General features: G+C 44.2%; 1 protein-coding gene across 3 annotated transcripts in view; it reads right to left on the reverse strand.

Moving 5' to 3' along the window:
• FHOD3 (formin homology 2 domain containing 3) overlaps window positions 1-27,127 on the reverse strand; it is a 467,989-nt gene that overhangs the window by 169,799 nt on the left and 271,063 nt on the right. For all 3 annotated transcript variants that reach the window (XM_039238974.1, XM_039238973.1, XM_039238972.1), the window contains exons 6-7: window positions 21,250-21,344; window positions 6,452-6,563 (exon numbers count right to left, since the gene is read on the reverse strand). In XM_039238974.1, coding sequence (XP_039094905.1) covers window positions 6,452-6,563; window positions 21,250-21,344 — 207 coding nt within the window. The remainder of the gene's footprint in view (window positions 1-6,451; window positions 6,564-21,249; window positions 21,345-27,127) is intronic.

A 27,127-nucleotide genomic window follows, 5' to 3' on the forward strand; every position in this document is an offset into this window, starting at 1 on the left:
CAGCAAGGGAGTTCTCTTGCAGTGCAGATGGTCAAGGAGAGTCTAAGGCGAGAAGTGGCTCTTCAATGGGGCTTTGCAGGTGAAGGTTCAGGGGTGGTTAGTCCCTGGCTCCAGGAGAGGGCAGGAAAACCCATCACATTCAAGACTGATAAGCCAAGGCCAAGGTCACAAAGGGAACACAAAATCCGGACACAATTTCCTATGCCTGAAACAAACATTTGAAGTGAAGTATTGCTTTACCCTTGGCTTGGTGGTAGGGAATGTGAAGCCTTTCCTGCTTTCTCTACACAGATCTCAAAGAGAAATTGCTTATTTTTGCTGATAAGAGTAAATTCTGATATAACAGAAAAGTAGTGGCTTCCAAATGCTCGTTCTTGGATGGGTTATGTCAGAGCTGATTTCCTGGCCTGGAGAACAAAACTCCCCAAAGGCAGCAGTGTTATCTGTCTTCTGTATCTGCTTTCAGCACAGTGCATAGCCCATAATAGGAGCTCAATAAAATGTCTGAATAGTAAACGAGGATCTCTGACAGGGCATGAACTATGTTAAGCTGGAGAAGTTTTAAAAACAACCAGAGGGCAAATGCATATAGTAAGAGAAGGAAAGAGGCAGGAGAATTTTTAAAAAAGAACAGGCACCTACTATATGATGTTAAAAATGCAGATAGTTTAATTTGGAGGTCTGCTGGCTCTCCTAGCTAGTGAACAGAAAGCCTCCTCCTTTGGCCAAATTGCCAGTCGGTCACTACTAGGCAAGCTTCTCTAACTCTTCCTAATTCCAAACACAAGACCATGATCTTTTGCCCATTAACTTCTGAAATATCTCCTTGCTGATTTTTTACTATCCAACTATTCTGAAGTCCTCACCTGCCCTTCAAAGTCCTCACCTGTCCAGCAAAGTAACAGTCTCTCTCCTGCCTTCATTAACAGTGAATCAATGTGGTCAGTAGGTCTTGGGTCGCACTGTCCAGGTAAAGTTCAAGCACTTCTAACGCTTCTGCTGTGTGTAGGACAAGTGCATCTTGTGTTATTCACACTCAGCACCCAACCTCAGCATAAAGCACAGGTTCTAAGCCACCTATGGTTAAAAGGAAGACCAGCATTGAAAAGAAACATCTCCATTGGCGCTAGTGGGCCCAGAACGGGCATCCTGGTAGCATATTTTGGAGCCAGAGAGGCCAAACAGGGCCTGGGGAAGGAAAGGCCAAGAAGCAAAGGCAGGCTTAGAGGGAAGAGGGAAGGAGGCAGATCATGCAGACATACCCATATGCACACCCTTTAGTCCTTTATAATGAAAATATTCAAACACTGACTTAATAGAAAAATGGGCTCTTCAGCTGTGACATCTTATTACCTTTTAAAGATTTCAAGTCTGGAAAGTTGCATGTATTCCTACACTATTGAGATGAGTGTTCATTCTCCTTTGATTGTTTTGGGACCAGAAAATAGGAAGGATTTAAAAGAAAGAAGGTAAAGGGGAGGAAACATTTTGGTGCAACAAAACAGCCTTGGCAGGGCTCAAGCTGACCCGTGTGAGGCCCCATCAGCTTCTGCTTCTCCAGGAGCCGCAGCTGCTGGAACTACACGGTCCAGGTCTACCCCTCCCCCCACCAACCTCTACTTGTGCCATTCAGAGTGTGTGTGCTTGTGTGGGTAGGGGTGGTCCTGTATTCGAACCATCGACTATATGATCCTACCCCTTCAAATGATAGAGAAAGAAACTGAGCCCCAAACTAGCGGAATGAACAGAGTCTCAAGAAATCCATCTAAATAGGAGTGTTCGTATCAACCTTGGAGAATTCCCAAGATGGAGCACTTTGTCTTTTTGTCTGAGCACTAATGAAGTCTATTAGAAGACAGTAATTTCCCTAATCTTTACCTTCTGTCTCTCTCCAGTTCCACCCTCAGACAACAGCTCTGTGAGTAGAGGCTCCACGAGAGCCCATTTTTCCTCTGATGTATCAAGTACATCATTGGCACTTAAATATTTATCAGATAAATGGATTTTATACACAGACACAGAATCTGTTACGTGACGCCAGTAGCTGTAACCGTCATGGTGATGGGTGGTGGTGGTGGTGACACCCACGCTTACCTACTGACCTCCTACATGGACTCCCAGGCAGGTCCCCTTTTCTGGCCAAACCACAGTGCTGCTCTCAACCCAGGAGAAGCCAGCCCACAAAGGATGACTCGACACTTTCTCCCCCTTACTTTCCTCTTAGGTCTCCAGGGTAACTTCTCCCTGACCAAAAAAGAGATTTAGCCCGATGCCTTCTAGAATTGGTCTACCACTCAATCAGAAGATCCTTGCAGCGTGTTCCATGCCTCTCTACATGCCTGACAAACACACATAACAGATACTTCCACTATAAATAACCATGGAAACCGAGTTTGAGTTTTGTCTACCATGCTTTGGGAGTTCTTCACAGATCAGTGTATCCTGGAGCAGAAGTCAGAGACAGGATTGCTTGAAAGGATGGCTGGATTTGTTTTCCCGGTTAATCACGTGTGGTACACACATTTGGGATTTATGTCATATCTCATTATACCACATTCAAATGAAAACAGAACTTCTTTAAGAGCAGTGCTGACCCAAATTAGGGGGACTCAAGACTTATAAGTGAAATTTCAAACTATGTTACCCTGTCTGGTCACTTGCCCCACCCTCTGAGAGGCAAACTCATCTAATCAGAGGTAAGGGCACCTTCCCAGGGCGGACAGAGGGCTCTCCACCAGTTTCCTGCCAACCCCACAGGGACAATCTCAATAAAAGAGAGTCTGTGATGGCAAAACGACAAAGACAGGCTCCTATACACACTCACTGCCTTTCTCTGTTCCTGCCACACCCTTCCACTAGGAAGGGACAGTGACCTGAAGATGCAAGAAAAGAGATGACCCAGCAGTTTGAGCAGATGGGTGTGATACCGTGCCACGTCCCAGACACTAGCACCAGCCCGCCTTTGCATTCCAGCCCTGGGACAAATGTGCCAACTGCCTGGCTCAAATGGGACATTTTTAATGTTCCTTAATTCATAACTATGTAGTAGTCCCTATGATGGACTACAACCCCTCAGCTCATACCCAGGCCCCACAGCCGGCCTACTCCTGGCCAAAGGGCAAAATCATCCACACTCACAGGATGAGCCCTACTGGTTAACCCATGTGCAGCAGGTGTGATCTTCATAAAGCAGCCCAAGGAATTTGTTCTGGACTCCATCTGCTGAAGATGGTAGTCATTGCTGAGGACTCATAGTTTAGGTGCTGGCTTTCTTTGCTGATTATTTAAATCTGACAGTTTTCATCGTCCAAAAGAATTCCTTTCTATTTACAAAAACTAAAATGCCAGCCTGCACTTCAGCAGGTCCATTCTCCACCCTACCCCACAGAGGGATGGCTCTAAAGCCACTTTGAGGAGTAAAATTTATGGCTTATTTATAAACCTGTGCACCAATGGACATGCTCGGTTGGTCCTCAGTCACCTCCGTCTAGCCCTTCACCCAGCCCAGAGGGAGAGAGAGAGCTGCTTCTAATCCTGTGAGGTGGAAACACACCTGGAAGTCATGGCTCCCTCTGCAGAGCATCCGGACATATTTATACGTTTTGTTCCATCACAGGGCTCAGGACCAATTTTACCAGCAGTAAAATAGGATGATGTTATATGTATGTGCTTTAGAATCATGGCCAAGACCACACATGTCCACAGAGAAACATGTTATTGAACCATGTGATATGGTATGTCTGAGTTTTTCCATTGGGGTTGCTTTTTTTTTTTTTTCAGCTGCTAGCGCTCAGTAGCAGACAGATGGCAGTAGCTGCCAAGAAGTTAAGAAATTTTATAGGCAGACCATCAAGTTGAGAAAACAATCCATTAGCTGCCTTTTTTTTTTTTTTTTTGTAACAAATTGAGAAAAGATGGCCATCATTCTCTCTCGGGGAAGACACTGAAGAAAAGAGAGGGACTCTGGCTGGGCTGGTAGATGGGGTCTTAGATGTGGGTACCAAGCTCTGGGTGACCTCAAGGACACTCCTCTATCCACACTCCACCCCCCCCCCCCAGTCTTCATGCAAAGTGAAGTCTAAGGAAGGAAATTTTAAGTTCCCAACTAAATGAAGCCAAAGGAGGACCCCCAAGACCATGAGAAGGCTTATCCTTTGAATATAGCCTCCATGAGGAGGGTCCATGGGTTACCTGAAATTTAGGACAGGATAACAATTTAACTGCCCCCAAAGTAATGCCCAGAGTTGGCAGATGGAGCACAACCCCTCCAAGGACCAATAAAAGGGTCCACCTCGCTGTCTTCCCACACACCCACCTTTGGCCCTAAACCTCATTAAATAGAAACACAAACCCTGGTTTCTGAGCCACTGGCTGTCTTCATTAAGGATTCTCAGCTGGCTCCATAAATCTGCTCTTGGCCGTAAGAGATTTAGAATCTGGCATGGGATGGAAGCATGCTGTGGTAGAAAGAAACACACAGGCCCACTCTGGTCTGGGATTCATCTTCCAGATTCATAGCCCTGTCTATGCACGAGGGCTTGTCTCTCTCACACAACCTGTGACCCACCAGGCCTGGGGCTAACATCTGCCTGGGCATTTGTGGGAAAGGAATGGGAGCTCAATTTATGGCCCTAGAGGGCTTTCATTAGCTGATATTCCGACTTCCAAAGAAACTAGTGAGCTGCTTTCTTTCATCTGTGGATTCCATAATGGAAGGTGAGTCTCTGAGCAACAGGGAGCCCAGAGACAGAAATGGTTTGAATCATGGAGTGCGATTTAGGCCCCTTGTTCCTTTTTGACGGTGGCAGCTCAGCTGATGTGTGCCTAAGTGTGCACAGAAACACATACATGGAACCGTAAGGAAACACACCAACATGTGAACAATTATTTCTGTCTGGTGAGATTAGAGGTGATTTGTTATCATCTCCTTTATATTTTCCACATTTTCTACAGAGAGCTTTACTGTTCTAATCATAAAAAGAAAAACAAATAAATGCTATGAAGTTTTTGATTTTGAGTCTTTGTGGGGATGATAATAGTATTAATAATGTCCTACTATAGAACCAACCCAAATATGTTTTTTTTATTTTTTTATTTTTTTTAAAATATTTTTATTTTATTTCCAGGAGAGAGAGAAAGACAGCGTGAGCAGGGGAGGGTCAGAGGGAGAGGGAGATACAGACTCTGAAATAGGCTCCAGGCTCTGAGCTGACAGTCAGCACAGAGCCTGATGCAGGGCTCGAACCCACGAACTGCGAGATCATGACCTAAGCGAAAGCCGGATGCTTAACCGACTAAGCCACCCAGGCGCCCCACCAAATATGTTTTTTAAAAGGACAAAACAAAAAGCCCCTAACATGTTAGCTTCAGGCTTCGTAATATTATTGAGGCCACAGCATGTTACATGCTAAACCCAATCCAAAGGCCTTCCATCACCGAGTACGTATGGAAGGCCTGCATGCTATGGAGCAGCTATGAGCTCAGAAACCAAGGGGAGAGCCAAAGACCCTGCCCTCAAGTAGGGCACACAGTCGTTGGAAACATCAGTGACAACAATACGGCAGAGAAGGGGGCATACGGGGCTCTGAGTGCCCATGATGGACCCGAGATAGGGAAGGGACAGTGCAGGCCAGGTGGGAGGTGGAGGGTAACAGGTGGACAGGGCCTGGGTGGTGAAGGGTCAGTTACAGGGTTTACACCTAATCCTGCAGGCAGGGGGAAGCCGCTGGCAGGGAAATATTAGGACCAAAGTTGTGTTTTAGAAGACTTTCCCAGTAGCAGAGGTGAGGGTAGTATTTCAGGGAGGTGAGGGATGCCAGGTGACAGATGGTGAGGGCCCCCACTAGAGGGACCTGGGATGGAGGGAAGGAGGGGAGAAGATTCAAGGAACAGCTAAGGGTCAGAGCCAATAAAGCAGGTGTGAGATGAGGAGGAGAAAGGAGCCAGGGGGACCTGGACAAGGGAGAAGTGGAGAAGGGGCTGGCTCTGTGTTCAGTGGACGGGGCTGGGGACAGCTGAAGTCACATGACTTCAGCTCAGGTCATGCTCTTGCAGTTTATGGGTTCAAATCCCATGTCAGGCTCTGTGCTGGCAGCTTAGAGCCTGGGGCCTGCTTCATATTCTGTCTCCTTCTCTCTCTGCCCCTCTCCCTCTCACTTTATGTCCCTCAAAAATGAATAAATGTTAAAAAAACTGTTTTAAAAAACAAGGTAAGTTCAGGGTCTGCCCTGTCTTGGGCAAGTTCATGGGTGCTTTTTTTTTTTTTTTTTTTTTTTGCCTCTGTTAAAGCACATTCCACCCCTAATCTTTGTATACTTACTATTCTAAAAATGATGTTTCCTCAAGTGGGGAGTCTGCACAATTGTTCACACTCAATTCTGTTTCGAACATGTTAAAAATGGAAGCCTGCCTACAGTGGGCATCTTTGCAACAGTGGGTGGGGACCACTTACCCCTTTTAGTGTCAACAGCGGTGACAGCCTGAATCAGAAGAGGGGCATTGGACTCTGAGTACTCCACAAAGACCAGCAGCAGCTTCAGGGCTGTCTTCACCACCAGGCGGAACTGTGCAGAAAAGAGAAAACCAACATGTCACTGCAGACGGTCTGCACACACCCAAAGGCACGCTGGCACCCAGTGCTTGCTCTGGCCGGGGGAACTCTTCCCTGAGCACACAGATGCCTTTGCTGGATACCTCAGAAACAGGAGTTAGTGTTATGCCCATTGCACAGATCAGGAAACTGAGGCACGGATTATCCTGCCTAACCCAGAAACAGAATCAGAATTTGAACCCAAAGCCTCTGGCTCCAGAGCCCATAGCCTGTGGTCTCTCAACAGTCAAGGTAGCACTTGCCAAGTCTGTTGCTTCACACTATCCAGACTGGAACACTGCAAGGTAGGAATGATCACAATGCTCATTTTTCTGGTAAGGAAGTGGACCCAGGAGGATAAAGGACTTGCCCAAAGCCATACCACCTAGCTGAGGCAACTGGGAATCTGAACCATCCTGCTGGGCCCAGGGCACAGCACTAGTGAGGAGCCACCATCAGCCTGGGAGGCCTTCCCTGTACAGGTCACAAGTCACCCACCCAGAGAAATTCCCAAACCTTCCAGCTGAAGATCAGCCAGCCCTGGGGGCTACCTGTGGCAGCCTGGGCTGGGGGAGGGGAGGGTCCATGTCACCTCCCTCCCAACCCCCTGGGGGCTGCTGCTGCAACTCATCATCTATAGTCCCCCTACCCTGAGCCTCGCTTCCTTCCAAGAACCTCCTCCTAAAGGAATTCACCCACCAACTCTCTCCTGGAAATGGGTTCAAATCACACATCTAAGAAACAAGGAGCCCATCTTGGGCTATCCCCACCCACTTGCTTGGCAGGGCCCCACCCTCAGAGAGTAATATTTTCAAGGGGAGGAGGGTTTATCTGCAGTGTTTCCAGAGGACCTGGAACTGCATTTGGCATTGGGTGGGCTCTGCAATGCTTGCTCAATGAATGAATGAATCAGTTAATGACCAGTAAATCCCTGACCCCTCCACTCTATCACCTTGGTTGTGCAGAATCAGCTTCAGGTCCTCCATTTGCAGCACAAGGAAGACCCAGGGTCGTCTGGGGGCAACAGCTCACATTAATATACTAGGGTCACATGTAGATCTTACAAGGAACTTGGAACATCCATCGTGCACTCCAGCACATGGTGTAAATTACCCTTCTTAGGATTGCCGGTGGCCTCCATGTTGTTAAATCTGATGGTTACTTCTCTGCTCATTTCAACCCCTAACGGCATATGACACAATTGCTCCCTCCAAGAACCATTTCCTCTCACCATGGCCAACCTCAGTCTCTCACCTGAGTGGCCGCTCCCTTGCTGGCTCCTTCTAGAGTGCTCAACCTCTAGGTGGGGGAAGGCTCAGAGTTCACTCCTGCATTCTTTCCTTTTCTTTCCATACACTCCCTCTAGGTGACCTCATCTAGTCTCTTGGTTTTAAATTCTGTCTATGACTTGATGCTAACTGTTGCACTCTAGTCCTGACCAAACTCCTGGGCTCTGGCATCGCTACTCATATGCTAACAAGCACCTCAAATTCAGGTGGCCAAAAGAGAGCCCTTGATCTCATGTAGGCTCATTCCATCCCACCTGCTCCCTCCACTCCCCACGTCAGCTCGAGGTGCCACCACCCACTGAGTGGCCAGTGCCGGTAACTTGGTACTTCTCTCACGCCATCCCCACAGCAGATCCACCCACCAGTGCTGTCAGATCTCCTCTTAAGAGCTTCCCTGAATCCATCTACCTCTCCATCACACTGTCCATCCTGGCCCACTGTAAGAGCCTCTTAAGTACTGCCAGAAGGCTCCCCAGCTTCCCCAATGTCCGAATGGATAAAATTTAGCTTCGGTGACCACCACACTCTCAACCCTCCTCCCCTGACCACCGAGCTCAGGATGGAATCCACTCCCACAGCCTTCATATCTCGGCCCACCCGTGACTCTCTTTCCTGCCCAGTGTGCTCCCTCCATCTACCTTTCTGCAGTCATGTGATGATGTGTTTTTAACATACTAAAGCTTGCTCATGCTTCTCAGGGGCTATTCATGAGGACTTCTCAGGGGCTATTTTCTGCCTGAAACCAGTCACCACAGAACTGGCCTTTCCTTAGACTTCAGGTCTGAAAAATTTCCCTTCATGGGATATGCCTTCCTAATCCCTTCATCTAAAGGGACTCCTTGGTCACTTTCCCATCAGTGCTTTATATTCTTCACATCCTTTACCATGACCTCAAATTGTTACATATGCACCTGACCTTCCTCTACTGCCCCCAACTAGGACATAAGCTACCTGGTAGCAGAGGTGTTTTAGTGACACACCAGAAACAGCCTCTGTCCCGGATTAGCTGATGGGTCAGGACTGCACTTGAGGCTTGTTCTTCAAATGCATCCCCCTTAGGTCACGAGGAGCACACACCTTGGCCCAAGCCTCCATCCTCCACACCAGCCTAGTTCTCCGCAATGTGGGTCTCAGACCAATGTGGGGGTGGGGGTCCACAATGGTCTGGATGAAAAGCATTGCCTTGGGCTTCCGTTCTCACCGTTATAGGCTTACCACACTGAACACTTAATTCTTTAGAGGCCTTTGAACTCTTTACAGGGTTTTTACTTTCATAACTTGAGTCCTCACATTCAGTCCTCTGCTCCTGGACTAGCAATGGACTGAATTCCAGAGTATTTTTTCTCAACCACAAAGCTGGGGGTAGAAGAGGAAGGCAAGGCCTAATGAACTGTGCTATCTTTGTATGTTTAGAGCTATAGACATTTCTTCAAGTAAATAAAACATCCTAGCAAGCCCAGGCCACTTCCTCAGTGGGCGGCCTATTATTAAGGAGATTAAGCCTTCTCAGTGCCTTCCTGGGCAAGATCCTGGCTCCCCTCGCCCCACTCCCATCCCACAGGAGCCCTCTCACATCCCTCTCATCAAGGTTCCTCCTGAGCATCTCTGTGGTCACAAGATCTTGGCCAACACAGTCCCAGGGACTCAGAACCCATTAGCTACTCTCCCCCATGAAGCCTATGTTAAAAAAAAACCCACTGTTTTCTAGCAAAGTCTTTTTTTTTTTTTTATTGGTCTCAACATGTCTATTCATGTCTGCTTCTCCTTTGCTATAAACGTTCTGTTTAGAGTTCTTTTGGCCTTGTATTTTTATTTAAAAAAAAAAAAAATCCCAAACTGTTCTGATTCATGATTTTAGGCTTCTATGAATTTGGCTTCTATTGAGCCTGAGTGTGTATTTACGTGTGTTTGGAAGTCTTACTATGTGAAATTAATACCAAACATGTTTGATAGTTAAACTACTTTAGAAAAAAAGCAGAATGTGAGTTTATGGAAACACACGGTACTAATCGCAAGCATGTCCTAACTAATCACCAAGTACGTCCGGCACGACTCCTCCCCAGAAATACCTTATTAGCATCACTGCAGAGACTTGAAAGTAATAAAAGCACATTACTTTAAAAGGTTTCTACATCAACCCTTATTTATCCAGAAATCATTTAATTTGATGCCCACAAGTATCTGGAATACAGTCAAAACCCTCCAGAGCTTTGGAACAGCCACAGTGGAGGCCACACACCCATCCGTCCAAGTCCAAACACGCTGCTCATCTCAAAGCTCTTAAAAACCCACTCCTGGCTCCACTGCACTTATCTTGGACACATTTTAATAGAAACGGTTACGGGAAAGGCCAGCCCATATCCACTGGGAAGGGAAAAACCACAGGACAGGGACAGGTAAGGAGAAGCGGGCCCAGCATGGCGGCAAGAGCAAGGACCACGAATGAGGAAGGTGGGAACAGGTGACACACACACCACACATGGCTCAGCCACTGACGGCCCCTCACAGGGACAAGGCGGTGTCCCTGCAACCTGAGCTACTGGATTTTAGCTCTGCCTGTTGCTCCTTTGTGTGCTGATGACATGTCCCAATGCAGTGACTTACAGCCTCCAGCACTTGTCCATCTGTCTAAGAATGAAGGAAAATCAGTAAGAATTGATTCTCCTTCTGAAGGTACACCAATCACATGAGAAGCTGAAGCAAGAAGCCCTGAAACAGTTAAATGAATACAGGGCAAAAGGGAGTCCATCTCAGAAGCAGCAGGTCAAAGACAAATGGGCAAGTTCCTTGCATCTGAGGATCAGAGGGGCCTGCTAAGGCTACCACAGAAGAAATTCAGAACCTGGATGGTGGCGGAATAGGCCGACCCCATTTAAGGTCCTCCCTGCCCCAAGATGCTGTGCTGCTTCCTTCGACAATGTTGAGTGATTTCCAGATGCCCAGCACCTGTGAGGATAGTTAGAAAGCCATGGCCCTGCCTTCAAGGAGATGGTCATCTCACTGCCGAGAGAAGACTCGGAATATGTCCATACCCACATGATTGGATCTTATCTGTGCTACAGGCCCTCAGAGCCAGGCTGCTGAGGACAGAGAGCACTTGCCAGGAGACAGCCCTTTACAGCGGGGAGGGAGAGTCAGAAGAACAGGCTCGGATCTGATCCAGCCGCCTGTGGGCTTCCGCGCAATGCAAGAGCTGTATGTCAGCCTTTGGGATCATGCTCCCACGAATAATCCCAGTTCCTTAGGGCTAGAGGAAACACACCGGGGGTCTAGATTCAGCCTTTGAGCTACACGTTGCCTACATTTTCTGTAATTACATGCTAGGGGAGCCTAGTATTCTATTTTAACACTGTCCATTATAATAAATTATGCTTCATATTGCTTTCAAACACGTAGCTAAATCATAGTATTTAACAGGACTCTAGACAACCCCTTTGTTACGAGGGCAGGAGAACAGGCAGCCAGCTGTGAACTGTGCTTCTCCTAAGTATTTAGCACACCTTGGGGGCAACTGGGCGGAGGTTTACTTTCAGCGACAATGATCATCTTGCACTCTGTTCTTACTCAGCATAAAATAGAGGCCATGAACCTTCAGGGGAACAGAGATGCCTTTTGACCCAGGGATGTAACATCTGTCAGGTCAAGCCTCTGTCTGGGGATCAAGCCTCCGGGGTCCATAAACATGTTGGGGATCTAATGTCACCTCCATGCCAGGAAGCTGGGCCTGGGAGAGGAGTGGCAGGATACTGTCGAAATAGGACCTTTACCTTTTTTAATTTTCTGGACCAACCCACAGAGAGGGTGCGGAGTCAGCCAGCACAGAACCCGGGCGACTGGGTTTTAGATACAGTATAACTACCAGATGTATGGAAAAAGCATAAAAGCCAGTTTCTCAATAATTTTGCACAGTAGAGCAAACTGGAACTGCTGTCATGTTTTATTGTACTTAGAGAAACACAAGAACTATACTTAGAAGGTCAAATATGCTGCTTATTAAGTAGAAATAAAAGTATTCCAAAAAAAATTTCCAAATTCCTACTCGTCTTCTAAAACTTCAACAACCATAAAAAGAAAACAATTTCTAAACCTCAGGATTTAAATTACAAAGGGGTTAGAAAAACATGCTTCATTCTGTTTGTTTCATTTTCCACTAAAAAGCATAAATATATGTTCTAGAAGTGGATGCTGGTTATTAAAACTGAATTAGAAATTGGTAAGATAACTTGAGTTATAAAGCTTTTCCACATTGGTTACCAGGTTGCCAGAAGTAAGAATATACAGACTATTTTAACAACAAGAAAGAATCAAGCAAGTTAAGATACTTTCAAGTCTTTCACACGTAAATACTTTATTCCAGTGGCATATCCTTGAGCTCAGAATTGGCCCCAAAGCCTTTGTAACTGGTTATCAAACAGTCCAGCAGATATCTCTGACCCTGAATCTGTCCCTTTCTAAAATGCCATCTGCAAAATGAACTGGGTCTTGTCAAAAATGAAGTGTGGGCCCAGACAGATTACCTGAGTACAGAACTCTGGGCTGTGGCTTTGCAGGTACCTGGCACGGGAGGAGGCATGTAGAGACCAGGGCTGGCGCATCTGCCCAGACAGGAAGTCTCACCTGTACCAAATCCACATGCTCTGGCCTCCGGGCCTGATGGCTAACCTCCGTATGACCTGATGGAATTTGCAGAAAGGGAACCAAACTACATTTGTGATTCATGTAGTAGCCAGGTGTGAGTCTGGGAACCCGGTAAGTGTTTATGAGTTAATGGAGAGGAAATCTTTCAGGATGTAACACACAGCAGAATATTCAGAAGTAATTAAGTATCAAAACAATAAAAAATGCTACCAGTGAACATTTTCTTTCGTTTGAGATAAACTTCTGGGGCTTAGCAGGAAGTTTCTTTAGAGAGCAATGAATAAAAGTGGACAAGGCCAGAAAGCACCCCCTTTGCTAACTCTCAGGATACACAATGGAATTATGAAGAGTTAGTTGATAAGAGGGAACATATATCCACTGTTATTGTTAACTAAGGAATACCAAAACCTCCACACTAAACTACTGCCTTAAAGAACACCCTGGTAATATCTGCCAAACGAAGGGGGGACATCAACAAGGTTGATACTTGTCCAGTTAGTGACATCCCCATTCTCAGAGGCAAAATCTCATGTTCTTGAAGGCTGCATAACTTGTCACACAACTAATTTCTGAAAGATGTCAAAGGAAAACGCAAAGGCCAATCCGATTCTCTCTGCTATCCTATGGGGAGCCCCATCTTTCTCTCTGGTGCAAACACATAAGCCTTGGGGAAATGCTACAAATGTTCTCTCACGAGTTATAATCAAAGTTAAAGATTTTTCCTAAGTAAATAATCAGCCCTGGAAACCTGACAGAGGACACCAGAGGCAGCTCCCATCTCCTTGGCGGGGGGCGGCGCGGGGTGGGGGGGAGGTGAGGAGGAGAGCTGGCAGATGGAGGGAGGCCGTGGGGAGCGGGGTTCACAGTACTAGTATAAAAGCAAACCTGAGTTGACAGAGCCAGGCCCAGGCTGGCTCCTGGAAGCCTATGCTTCCTCGCATTCTCCTGCCCATCCAACTCTCCTAGAGTGGTGCTTCCCCAGCAACAGCACATTGGCGGCTCTGGGGTGTTTGCATCACCCCCAAAAAGTCTCCTGTCTTAGAATCACCCATCCCTAGCCTCTCCAAATGCTAGAACACAGCTGCTAGTCCTGACCAAATGCCCTAAAAGGGCAGAGGGGTCAAAGCCCAGCCCCGCTCCTGTTTCTCTTGCTCATGGGGATCTTGCTTGTGGAAATCAGTGAGCTACTATTCCAGGTTATCAGTAAGCCTCTTTAGAATTATGGTTCCCTCCACAAATCAGCTCCCTGATGCTGATCACCTCAAAGTGGATTAAAGAAACTGCTGTCCAGTGCTGTGGCTGGAGAGCCATTCGGGACCATAGGGTCCTCTCAGCATGCTGGCTGCCATAAGATCTGGTCTCTCTCCCTGACATCTTCCTAAAATAAGAACGAGTAAAACTATGTCTTCTCTTTTTTGTCTTTTTCTTGTTCTGATATTATCCTCATATGGGCATCCAAGAGATCCTACAGGTGAGAATGAGTTTTCTAGCTGTATTTATCCAAAAAAACAGAAGGACAGCAATAGCCCTAAGGGAAAGATAGCCCTTGGTGCCCACTATCTCTCTAACGCAAATATTACTTGAACATTCCATTAAAACTTGTAGAAAATTTTAAAATCTTACCTAATGCAACAATGATAAACACAGAAAAACATTCAAACATAACCTCATTCACTAAACATGTTTACATGAAGTTAGTAACAAAGCTCTTTAAATACTATAATATCAAACAATTTGATTAACAAGAGAAAAGTCAAATGAATTTAGTACATTTCTATAACTATTACATAGGCATTTAATGTTTTTAAAATAGTATGACACAGGAAAATGCTTGTGATATAGAGTTAACTATGCAATAAAGACTCAAAAAATTAGAAGAAAATGTACAAAGTTAATCCTTAAATCTAGAAGTATTTCAGGTGATTCCCCCTCTTTTTTGTATTTCTAAAGTTTTATACAAAGAGAGTATATACTCTTATGATCATAAAAATTCAGTCAAAGTTTTACAAACCCTAAGTCCTCACACCTGCTGTCAAGAAACTAAGCAATCAACAGGGGTGCCTGGGCGGGTCAGTCCGTTAAGCTTCCAATTCTTGATTTAGGCTCAGGTCATGATCTCATGTTTCATGAGTTCAAGTCCCACTTGGGATTCACTCTCTGCCTCTCTCTCCCTCTCAAAAATAAACAAACTTAAAAAAAAAAAAGAAACAAAGCAATCAAAAGACAGATTTAACAACTTTGGAACTCTATAATGCACAATTATCAATATGTTAAAAAAAAAAAAACAACTCTGGTGGAAAAGGGGGACAACGTGCATGAACCAATGGGAAATGTCGGTGGAGGGAAACTAGAAAGAGTCAGATGGAAATGCTATGAACAAAAAGCACTGTTAAAGGGAAAAAGAATGTATTTCACAAGTTCATCAGGAAGACTTGACACAGCAGAGCAGAGACAACAGAAACTGCCCAAAATGCAACAGAGGGAAAGAGAGCGAATCAGTTTTAACCACACAAAGCATATTTTGATGTCAATCACAGGCAACACTTTAAAGCCTGAAACTTTCCCTTCCCAGACAGAAGCCAGATGCAAGAACACCTCAACAAGCATCCTACTAAAGGGAAAATGATTCTAACCAAGGCGCACAATCTCAATCTCAACTTCCTCGTGTCAAGCTTCAAAGCAGCAGAAATTAAAAATCATGGAAAGCTATGCACTTCAAACAACAGCACATCTGACGTTCCACTGGAGTGGTAACAGGAATTCAAATAACATCTTACAAACATGGAAACTCTTAGTTATTGCATTTGAACATATAAATTAACATACTCCTGCATAATACTTGTAAGAATAAGTGAGCAGAGTATATGATGTTTTGAGAAGTTATAATACAGGCATCTCACACAAGGTAAAATTCACATCCCAAATTTCAGAAGGATTATAGATGAAGTTGAAAATTTATACCCTACACTTTATTATACCTTCCAACTGATGCCGCCTGGCAACATGCTCCAAAGGCTTTCTGGATGAAAGTCTCATAAGCACTTAGAGGGGAAAGAGCGTGAGAGAGTGAGAGACAGACAGACAGACCTGGGACCAGCAGTTTCCAAGTAAGCAGGTTCTGGCAAGCTGAGCCCATCTCCTTCTTTATTTATTTATTTATTTTATTTTATTTATTTCTGAGAGAGAGAGACAGCAGGAACAGGGGAGGGTGACACAGAATCCGAAACAGGCTCCAGGCTCTGAGCTACCTGTCAGCACAGAGCCCGACGCGGGGCTCGAAACCACGAACCGTGAGATCATGACCTGAGCCAAAGTCGGTCACCCAACCGACTGAGCCACCCAGGCACCTCAACCCATCTCCTTCTTTAAACAGGCGGTTGGGTGGTGCCTGGGTGGCTCAGTCGGTTGAGCATCCGACTTCAGCTCAGGTCATGACCTCGCAGTTCATGGGTTCGAGCTCTACATCAGGCTCTATGCTAGCAGGTAAGAGCGTGCTTCAGATTCTGTGTCTACCTCTCCCGCTTATGTTCTTTCTCCCTCTCTCTCTCAAAAATAAAGACTAAAAATAAAAAATTAAAAAAAAAAAATAAACAGGAGGTTGGTAGAGTTCAGGGAAAAGAGATGCTGACTTATAACACCCAACACCAGTGTGCAAATATAATGCTCAGTGTTCTACCTATTCCTCACTATTATTATCCCTATTTTATAGATTATTATCCGCATTCTATAGATGAAAAAACAATCCACCCAAAGAATTGCACAAGTGTACTTCGTCTCAGAGCTCCGCACTTAACAGCAGATGCAGCATATGTTGACTTTCACCTTGGAACTCAATGAAGAAATGAGGCTGGATGATCAGGGTTCAGCGTCTTCCCACTAGCTGCACCAAAATGGTCTAAAAACGACAATCTGTCAGCCTGCACACTGCACTGGCTTCTGCATTCCTTGCCTGTATCGACATTTTGGGTAATGACAGAGAAGCTCTCCTCATTAAATTTGTGTCAAATAAAACTAGGACTAACAGTTAACACGATGAATGGCCGAAGCAAAATGCAAAATCATCTCAAGACTGGAACTCTGACCGATATCCATGGGGAAAATAATGCAAAGCTCTGCATTTAGGTGTATATCAATCACAGAGATGCAGAACAGAAGAAACTGGCAAATATGGATGTCTAAAAAACAAACAAACAAACAAAAAACCTCTGGGAAGTTTAGTGCATTACCAGTCTGATTTGAGCCAGCACCCAGGGCTGCGGCTGAAAAGCCTCATCAATACAAAGTGGGATTTGTGGAAGAAGGATGCTATTCCCAGTATGATGAGGGACTGCAAATTATGTCGCCAAGGACTATCTGTGGCAGCAGTCAAGCTTAGCTTGGACAGGGGACATGCTGAGTGCCTTATAAAACTCCAAGAGCTTTCAAGGGGAGGCGAGCTTGTGCTGCTCCAGAAAGCAGTGCGCGGTGTCTGCTCAACGCAACAAGAGGCAGCCCTGGAGAACCCATAAGGAGGCAGGGTTTGTTTAACGTCAGGGGGGTGGATACGAGTCCCAGGAAGGAAGGCCTCCCACCACTTCCCGGACCCAACAACAGCCCTCCCTCTGCCTCTGGAAGGATCAGGAATGTGGCTGGTGACATCGTTAACAAGACCTCGCCCATCTCCTCAAGGCCAGGATTCTATTTTATATCACGTGACCCAAAAAGAGCTCCAGGTCTCACTCACAGGTGGGGCATCTTCAGGGATCAGAGGGCACGCCAAGGACTTGAGACCAAAGGGTGCACTCAACGTCCTCCCCTCTTCCTGGAGCAAATGGCACCGTGGAGGCACTGGCTTAGGTGTCCTCGTGGACACTGCCTCCACCTCAAAACCAGCATGCCAAAGCTCTCCTGCCAACGAATCTCAGGGTCCAACTTCTCTGTTCCTGCCAGAGGCAATGCCAGACTCCTAGCTGCTCTGATTCAAAATCGCGACTCTATCTTTGATTCCTGCTTCTCCTTATCCACATCCGGAAACCCAAACCTATCAGGCTTTTCCTCGAGACGTCTCCATATCTCCACTGTTCTGCTTCCCCTGCAACTTGTGACCAGGTGTCACCACCTCACCACTCTGCTACTGTGCAAGCATGTCTACCTCCAAACAAGCACAAAGGAAGGCCAGAGGTCTGTGATCCGCAACCTGGGGCACAGCTGAAAAAAATTCCATGGTGGGGGTGAGGGGGACGGGAAAGGAGATAGAGGAGACTGAGCCAAGGTGGATGGCAATCCAGAGAGGGATGATTCCATGCCTGCAGCAGAAGTATCCCTGGAGAACCCACAGGAGGTGGGGAACCTCAGGCCTCCCCCATAGGCAAGAAGGTGATCTCTAAAAAGAGACACTCTTTCTGTGTTAGAGGGATGGAAGGCCATGCTTTACAGCACAAGCTGAATCATTTCACCCCAATTTATTAGACTTCCAGATGGATGAAGAGAAAAAAGTCCCTACTGTGAGATAAGTCGGGAGATGGGCATCTGCTTCCTACCTCTGACTGCAGACTTTAAAGATGGGCTTTTGTAAATAAAATGAAACACAGTATTGAAAACACTTTTTTCCTTTCTTTTTAAAAAAGTAATTATTTGGCTGCAAATGCATCATTTTCTCCTCTGGCTAGGAGTCTCAAATATCTGCAAATATGCATTGCATAATGACCCACTGGCAGGCTGCAAGATCACATCTTGTTGCCTTTCATGGAAGGAAAACGAACAATTATGAAAACGGAATGACAAAGTTTCTCTAATCCAAGATTTCATTTATTGACTCTGTGCCTGTTTAAGGCTAAAACAATACGATTTCAAGGTAAACCTTTTAGATTCCAAGAAATCGGACTGTTAGTCAAAAGAAAACCCTAGGACCTCTGGCTTTCTGGACTTCTTAATTTGAACTTGAAAAAGCTATGCGTAAGGAGGGGACAGAGGCTCCCTTCCCAAAACCTAAGGGTTTCAGTCTGTGCACCCATGCTTCTTGCAGATACTTCACTATCCAGACATGGGGGTAAGGGGGGATGTTAGGGGCCTCCGTTGCTGGTTTTGCAAATAAGAGCAGATCTCATTAGAACTACATGGAAAATCAATCTGCTGGCTGCTGTCACTGCTGACTTCCAGCCACCAGCCTGGAGCTGAACACACCCTGCAGAACAGAGCAAGTCCTGTATGTGACACCACAGTGGGTGGACCTAGGCAGGTCACCCATGGTCCCGTTTCTCACAACACTGTAAGCTCCAAGGCTCAGGCTGACCATTGGCTCTATTTTCTTGTCCTCACAGGGACTGGCTCAGTGTGGAGCACAGGGGCTGGAGACTACCATGGACCCTCCTTTGGGCAATCAAAGATGGAGGAAAAAGCAGCACTGATTTAGTACAGATGCCCCATGTGGCTGGGGAGAGGAACACCCCACCTCTGACAGAGGCCTCAGGGAGAGAAGCCCAGGGTCACGAACACTGTCTGCTGGACAGAGAAAGGAGGCTGGGAAAGAATAATTCCTACAAACCCATCTTTGAAGACTTCTGATTTTTAGGATTTCTCCATGTTACATAGAAATGCAATAAGGAGGTTCCATTTCATTTGCTTCTCTTAAAAGAATGATTCCAAAGAAAAATCAACAGGATGGTATTGCAACACCAAGGACTCTGAGTCCTTCCCTCCCTTCTACTGAGCAGAGAAATGACCACTGTGGGGACTGTTTCCTCCTTCTCTTCTCCTTTTTCTTTTTCTCCCCTGGGGTCTCTCATCTCACGTTTCTTCTTCCTCCCGACCCACCACCTAGATCTTGCCCTTGCTCTATGACCTTTCTTGCTGATAAGCTAAAAGACTGTCACTTTTCCTACTATGTTAGATTTTATTTCCTTTTAGAAATAGGGCTGGCTATTGGTATTTTATCGACTATAGTAAAGCTACAAGGATTTCTTTATTTGTCGATAACATGTACCAGAAGTCATTTCTATTGCAGCATCTCCTCCCCTCTCCCTAGACTGTGGGGTCCTCAAGACCATCCAAAGAGCTTGGGAAGGGAGCAGCTTTCAAATGAACGCGAAGCTTGGGGAGGGTTCCCAGCATAAGGAAAAAACAGAGAACACTGAAACAGGATATGAGATAGAAATCTTCCCTCAGCCTGGCGAAATCAACCTAGTAAAGCCAGCATTTCATTCAGCATCTAAGGTCACCTACAGCAGTTTGTAAATAGAGTCATTTCCATTTTCCATAGAAAAAAAGCCAAAAACTGGGGGGAGGGAGAGATTGAGAGACAGACAAAATTATCAGTCTTCTAAGAGAAACCATGGCTATTTCTACTATGAAATGGGGGGAAATCGATCATCAATAATATGAGGAAAAGGAAAACTGAGAGGGAGATGTAAGGGTCAGCCAAGGATATGGGACACAATGAGTACTGTGCATCAGTGCCACCCATAGAGAAAAGGCCCTTCCCACGACACAAGGGCACCATCATCAGGATGACAGTCTGCAAGGACGATAAACCTCAAATGGAATCTCTCCTCGACACAAAGTCAAATCAGGGCTGACCGTCCCTGCAGCAACCCCAGAGTCTTTGGGAAGCAGGTAACAGGAGAGGTCTGGCCAAGAGAGAAGATACCACCATGAGCATATCGCTAGTGCACAGCAGCCTTGATAGGCACGCCAAAGTGGGGTGGCAGTGAGGACAGGGATGGGAGCAGTTCAGGCTGATCACGGGCTCTCCGGACGCCCCCAGAATATTATGTTGACTCTGTGACCTCTGTAAGTCAGGTTCAAGTCCCCCGTGCAGACCCTTTAGATGCCCCGCTGCCTGACCTCGTTGCCCACTACCGTCAATCTCATCTCCTCCACACTGCCCCTCCCCACCCTCACCCCAAAAGCTGAGGACGCTCCAGCCTCGGTTCACTCACACCTGCGCAGGACAGGATCCCGTTTTACTCCTCCTCAACCCCCCCTCCAAACGGCCTCTCTCATGGCCCCCACTGAGGTTGCAGGGAAGACCACGCCAGGCTTGCCCAGCGTGCGGTACACCTCAAGGGATAGGGTTCATCTGCCCCCTTGGCGGGGCACTCCCAGGGCGTGGGATCAAGTCGTGTTGGATCAAGTCATCACATGCCAAGATCCATGGGAGAAATTAGAGGATTCTCCCAACTAAGCGCTCTCTTCTCAATTGCAAAATGAGGATGATGCTCTTTACCTCATCATGGTCTCAGTGGATTAAAGGAGGTGTAATGCTTACAGAACACCTACTGTGGTGCCTGGGGCCTGGTCAATCTTTACTAAATGTTAAATTACTTCTATAACTGATGGTAGAGTTGAAAGGGGGTCTCAAATTCCTTCAACTGCGTATAAGAATATGCACATACCTATGCACAACACACAAATGTGTCCTGACGTCATTGAACATAAGTGAGCATGAAATGGAACAGGTAAGATTGATACCGTATCTATGGTACAATTTTTAAGTTAAACACTAAAAACTAGAGGTGCCAAAAGCATCTGATTAAAGCTTAAAAGAAGAAAACATAAAATGCATTAAAAATTCATAAGCTTTTTGCAATTTGAATGTATTTTAAAATCTGTAAAACAGTCCTCTTCACTTATCCTGTTACAAGGCTGGAACCAAGCTGAATAGACTTCCTTTTTGCAAAACCATCTCAGAGAGAACAAAAAGAAAGGTGTGTGATACGCAAACCGAATAAAAGTTCAGCTATAACCTTCTCTTACCTTTGACCCAATGAGAGTGTACAGCCACTGAATGGTTTCATTGTGGTTTATTACTCCATTCATCCCATCCACATACAACATAATCTGGCCCAAAGCTACAGAAGAGAGGAGAAAAAAGGAGGAGACGTTACGGTTTTATGTGTAATCTTCAGTGATCATAACGTCAGTTGAGATTTTCATATTTTAAGTACATACAGTGTGTTATGAATCAAATCTGAAGAGATTTCCTGAGCTCTGAAATTAGCTACATCTCTTCTCAGAGAGAAAGTGTTGACCATGGCAGAGGAAGCAAGGGCTATTCCTGGTGTCTAGAAGATGCAATTAAGGTACCAAATCCAGTGATTGTTGTTTCTGTGTGTCCTGATGTATAAATGCATGTTTGTATGTTTCTATATCTGTGTGCCATCCCAGACGGGGCAACCATATCCCCAGGATGGTGTCTGGATTGTGGCCTCCCGCAGGGGCCAAGAGGCAAAATCAGGTTTTGAAAAGCAACCTGACAGGTCTCAGATGCTATGAACCATCCTGAACTAATATAATTTTAATCCTTAAGGTAAGAGATAAATACATATTTTATGATTTGTAATTCCATTAAAAGACTATTCAGATTCTTTGAAATGTCAAAAAGCCTGAAAAAAATAAGTTTTCAGATGCCAAGTCCCAAATGCTTAGTTAAGGAAAAGACAGTCACCGCATATTATCATTATTCATCAGAAAGAAAACACAGGCCATATTGCTACCTTTAAAAAAAAAAACAATTATTAACTCTAATTCTTCAGTTCCCTTCATATCAAAATCACTTGGATTCTAGATAATGAACAAACAAGTTACATATGCGACAGAAATAGACTTCCTTAAATCACGTGTGACCTCCTAAATCTTTTTTCACCCACCATTACCTGGCACAGGATTGATGTTTTTAGGCAACACTTTTTTCATGGTCACAGTAGGACACCTCATTTTAGAAAATTGGAAAATAGAGAAGAATGAAGTGAAAATAATTCAATAATGCCACAATTTAAGGCTAGCCACTCTTAATATATGGATATATATTCTTTTATTCATCAAACATGCACACACACACGTTTATATGTAGGTTGTAGGAAAATGGGGCTGAATGGAAACAGTGAAACATAAAATAGGGAGTATACACTAATTCCAAGCATAGAAATACATACGTGATGTTAAGAAATACTTATTTTCCTAGCCAACAAAAGATCAAATAAAACCACATAAATATCGTGAGAAAAAGGATGCTCCTAAATATGCAAAAACTTAAGCTTTTGTTTAAAAAACTGAATATATCCTTGACACAACACTGCGGTTTTTTTTAAAAATAACAGATTACTATTCCATTTAATGGTGCAATACTGGAGATAGTCCTATTAAAATCCAGAAAATTAAAAGATGGTGTCCACTAAGCCCCATGATTATTTAGCCCTATTACAGAATTTCAGGCAATGAGGGGTAGGATGGTTGGAAAGGAATACATAATGTTGTCATTCTTTGCAAGAAATATAGACCCAATTAAAAATTCATCTCCAGAATTTACAATGAAGAGATCACAATTACAACCACTTTATCATCTTCATGAGAAAGAAGTATGTAACGTAAAAGAAAATCAAAGTTTAATGTAAAGAAATAATAAATGGCCATATGATAGCAAGTATGATAAAGGTTTTGATGATTTACTGTATAAACAATTCAGACAAATTGATAAGAAAATGCTAAATACCGAGAGAAAAAAGTCAAAAGCATTTCGTAAGAGAGACAGCAAGCTGGTTTACAATAACACATCAATTTGTCCATCATCACTATAATAAAAGAATTAAAAAGATAATGAGGTAGCGTTTTCTGTTAAATCAGCAGAGGTATTTTTTGAAAGAAATAATTAGGTATCAAATGCTTGAGAGGTTCAACAAGTAACCTCACACATTCCGGGTGGCAAGGCAAACTGGTACAAATCCTTTAACAAGGTTATTTAGTGCTGTAATTGCTTTAAAAATAATTTCTATTTATTTAATGCCCACTGTGTGCCAAGGTCTGAGGGGGCACTTTAGGTGTTACTCCCATTTGACAGAGAAAAGAAAACCCAAGTCTCTGAAAAGTACAAGAATGTACTCTAAAAACCCCATTGATACCGGGTGGGGATGGGAGGGGTGGGAATCAGTCAGTCAGTTAAGTGTTAAGTCACTTCAGCTCAGGTCATGATCCCATGCTTGTGGGTCGGAGCTCCCTGTTGACTCTGTGCTGAGAGCTCAGAGCCTGATGCCTGCTTTGGATTCTGTGTCTCCCTCGCTTTCTGCACTTCCCCAACTCGTGCTGTCTCACTCTCTCCCTCAAAAATAAATAAGCATTTTACACACACACACACACACACACACACACATGACCACCATTGATACCAAGGGGTGGAGCCCACCTCCAGCCAGGGTAAGCGGGCTCTTTTGTGTCACTACTGGGAGCCTAAAAGTCCTCTCTGAGCTCTTCCCAGACATAGTGATTTCAAGAATCTGTACTAAGAAAAATATCCTAAGTTTAAAAAAAAAAAAAAGTGAAGCAGCAGTGAAGACAGTCACTGAAGTGTCACCGATATTAAAATATTAACTAAGACCTGGGGCACTTGGGTGGCTCAGTCAGCTGAGCATCTCAACTCCTGATTTGAGCTCAGGTCATTTCATGGTTGTTGAGATCGAGCCCCACACTGGGCTCTGTGCTGAACGAGGAGCCTGGTTGGTGTTCTCCCTCCTGCTCCCTCTCTTTCTGTCCCTCCTCTGCTTTCTCTCTCAAACAATATTAAAATTAAAAAATATTAACTAAGACTTAAATATCGACTGTAGTTCTAGAACTCAGCTTTAGTAAATGACTGTGTGTTATGTCCTAACCCATAAAATGTTTCCGAGAAATGTTAAAAAGTAAAAAATTATAAACATGACATAATTCAACAAAACAGTCAAGTCTTCATGCATAGAAGGAAAGGAAAATACAAGAAATATTAAACTTATGATTGGGTGTATGTTCTTTGGATATTTCTTTTTCCTTTTGTTTTTGTATTTCCCATTATGGACATCTATTACATTTGTAATAAGAAAGTAAATAAATATACAAAAAGGAACAAAATATGATTGTTTAATAGAAAGCATTAGGCGTTTTTCTTGGTTTTTAGACTTCTTTTCCTAGCCCATCCCTCCCAACGTACTCCTCCCTCCTTCAGAAAGGTACAGCCCACACCAGGGAATAGCGCCAAGAATTCAGTACATTCTACCCCATTTTTTCCCTTTCCTCCTTTCTTTCCTCCTCTCCTACCCAAAACAAACTGGCAAATCTCCAGGAAAGGGAAGCATGCACCACTGTCCTCTTCCCATTCTACTTCCACTGGTGAAGCAAATCCACAGGCAGATTTTAACACCTTCTTCTAAATTAGCTTAAGGGCACAGGGGAGACAATCTACCCTCCAGCCTTTGAAGAGATGAATCCCTAAAGAAGACCCTGTCTCTAACGCTGAAAAGCTAGGACTGAAGGTCTTCACCCTAACAGCTCAGGGCTGCCTGCACTGTAGGAAACCCAAAAGGCTAGAGCCCTATGACAAAAGACGACAGCAAAATGAGATTTAAAAGCCAATTTGAATTTCCTTAAGTTTTCTATGATCGGCTTCCCTCCAAGATCATATTGTTATTCACAAATCACATGGAGGCAACTCACCAAAAAGTCCATGTCTAATGGAATTCACGTTTCTGGTCACACTGATTTGTCACATTTTGATCATCAAAAGCATTCCCTCTTGATCTTTTGTATCCCAGTCCTAGCGCAGAAGCACTGCTTTCTGTAAAATCCACTGCAGACACAAGAGGGCGCTAAGTGGACTGAAGTGGGTTAACACCGCACTGATTCAGCCTCAAAAACCCACCAACCTAAATGCGGGCGGATTAAAGTAGATGGCCTGAGTCAAGGGAGCCATGAAAATCAGTGATTTGCATTTTCAAAAAGAATGAGGAAGATGAGGATGTCAGAACGGAGGTGGGTAACAGCCCAGGTCCAAAAACAGGCTGCTCAGGGTATTTGTTGTTCTGCCACTGATGGAATTTACGCGAGATACACTTACGAATATTTGTGCTTCAGTTTCGCCATCTCAAAAGTGAGATAGTAAATACTGTAGTCTCGATTTTGCAGGGGTGTTGTAGGGATTGAGTTAGAACAATGCCTGACTCAGAGTAAATTGTTCAATAAATGTGTGTCCTATAAATTACCTCACTGAAGTCAATCGTCTACTGAACAGAAGCACACATTGAAAGAATCTCAAAGACATAGAGTAGGGGAGTAGACCTTCTGCCTAATGCTAAGTCATAAAAGTTTCCTCCTGTTTTCCCTAAAAATTTTAGTTTGGGGGTGCCTGGGAGGCTCAGTTGGTTGACCATCTGACTTGATTTTGGATCAGGTCATGATCCCAGGGTCTGGGATCAAGCCCTGCATGCTGAACATGGAGAGTACTTAAGATTCTCTCTCTCCCTCTGCCCTTCCCCTGCTCATGCTCTCTCAAAATAAATTAAAAAATAGAGATGTCTATTATATGACTAAGCCATTTGAATACACATACATACACCTATACATATATACAATCACTCTCAAAATAAATTTAAAAAAATTTTTTAATGTTTTATTTATTTCTGAGAGAGAACGAGCAAGCGAGCGTGAGCAGGGCAGGGTCAGAGAGAGAGACACACACACAAAATCTGAAATAGCCTCCAAGATCTGAGCTGGCTGTCAGCATAGAGCCCGACACGGGGCTCGAACCCACAAATGGTGAGATCATGACCTGAGCTGAAGTTGGACGCTTGACTGAGCCACCCAGGCGCCCCGCAAAATAAATTCATAAAAATTATATAATTTTTAAAAAATCTGTAGTTTTACTTTTTTAGCTATATGATCCATTTTGAGATAACCTTTGTGTAAATTGTGAGGTTTAGATTGAAATTCATTTTTTTTCATACAGACGTCTATGGAATCCAGCTCCATTTTTTGAAGAGACTATTCTGTTTTTATTTAATTGGTTTCACGGATTTTCAAAAAAACAAAAAAAACAAAAAAAACCAAATCAATTAGCTATGTTTGTGTGTCTCTATTTCTGGCTCTCTCTTCCATTCATCTATCCCTTTGCCAATACCATGCTATCTTGACTACCGTAGCTTTATAGTAACTCTTATAATCAGGTAATAGGATTCCTACAATTTCACTCCTTTTCAAAATTATTTTGGCTATTCCTGTCCTTTGGCCTTTTCATATGAATTTTAGAAAAAGCTTGTCTAAATCTACATAAAATCTTTCTGGAAGTATTATGAGAAATGCATTACAGATAAACTTTGAGAACTGACATCTTTACTATGTTGAATCTTCTAATCCATGAACTATTATTTATTTTTTTTAATGTTTTATTTATTTCTAGGAGAGAGAGAGAGAGACAGCATGAACAGGGGAGGGTCAGAGAGAGAGGGAGTCACAGACTCTGAAACAGGCTCCAGGCTCTGAGCTGGCAGTCAGCACAGAGCCCGACGCGGGGCTCGAACCCACGAACCGCGAGATCATGACTTAAGCGGAAGTCGGACGCTTAACCGACTAAGCCATCCAGGCGCCCCATATTTGTTTATTAATTTAAATCATCTGATTGCTTTCATCAGTGCTTTGTAGTTTATAGCTACAGATTCTGTATATGACTTTTTACTAAATTTTAAGATTTTCACATTTTGGGGAGCTACTGGAAATTGTATTTTTGAAACATTTCGTTTCTAAAGTCTTTATTATTCTCATATAGAAATAAAATTGATTTTTGTATGTTGACCTTATGTCCTGTAACTTTGTTAAATGTATTAATTCTAAGTTTTCA

This window comes from Hyaena hyaena, unplaced genomic scaffold (genome assembly GCF_003009895.1).
Source record: "Hyaena hyaena isolate Hyena2069 unplaced genomic scaffold, ASM300989v1 scaffold_150, whole genome shotgun sequence".
NCBI classification, from domain to species: Eukaryota; Metazoa; Chordata; class Mammalia; order Carnivora; family Hyaenidae; genus Hyaena; species Hyaena hyaena.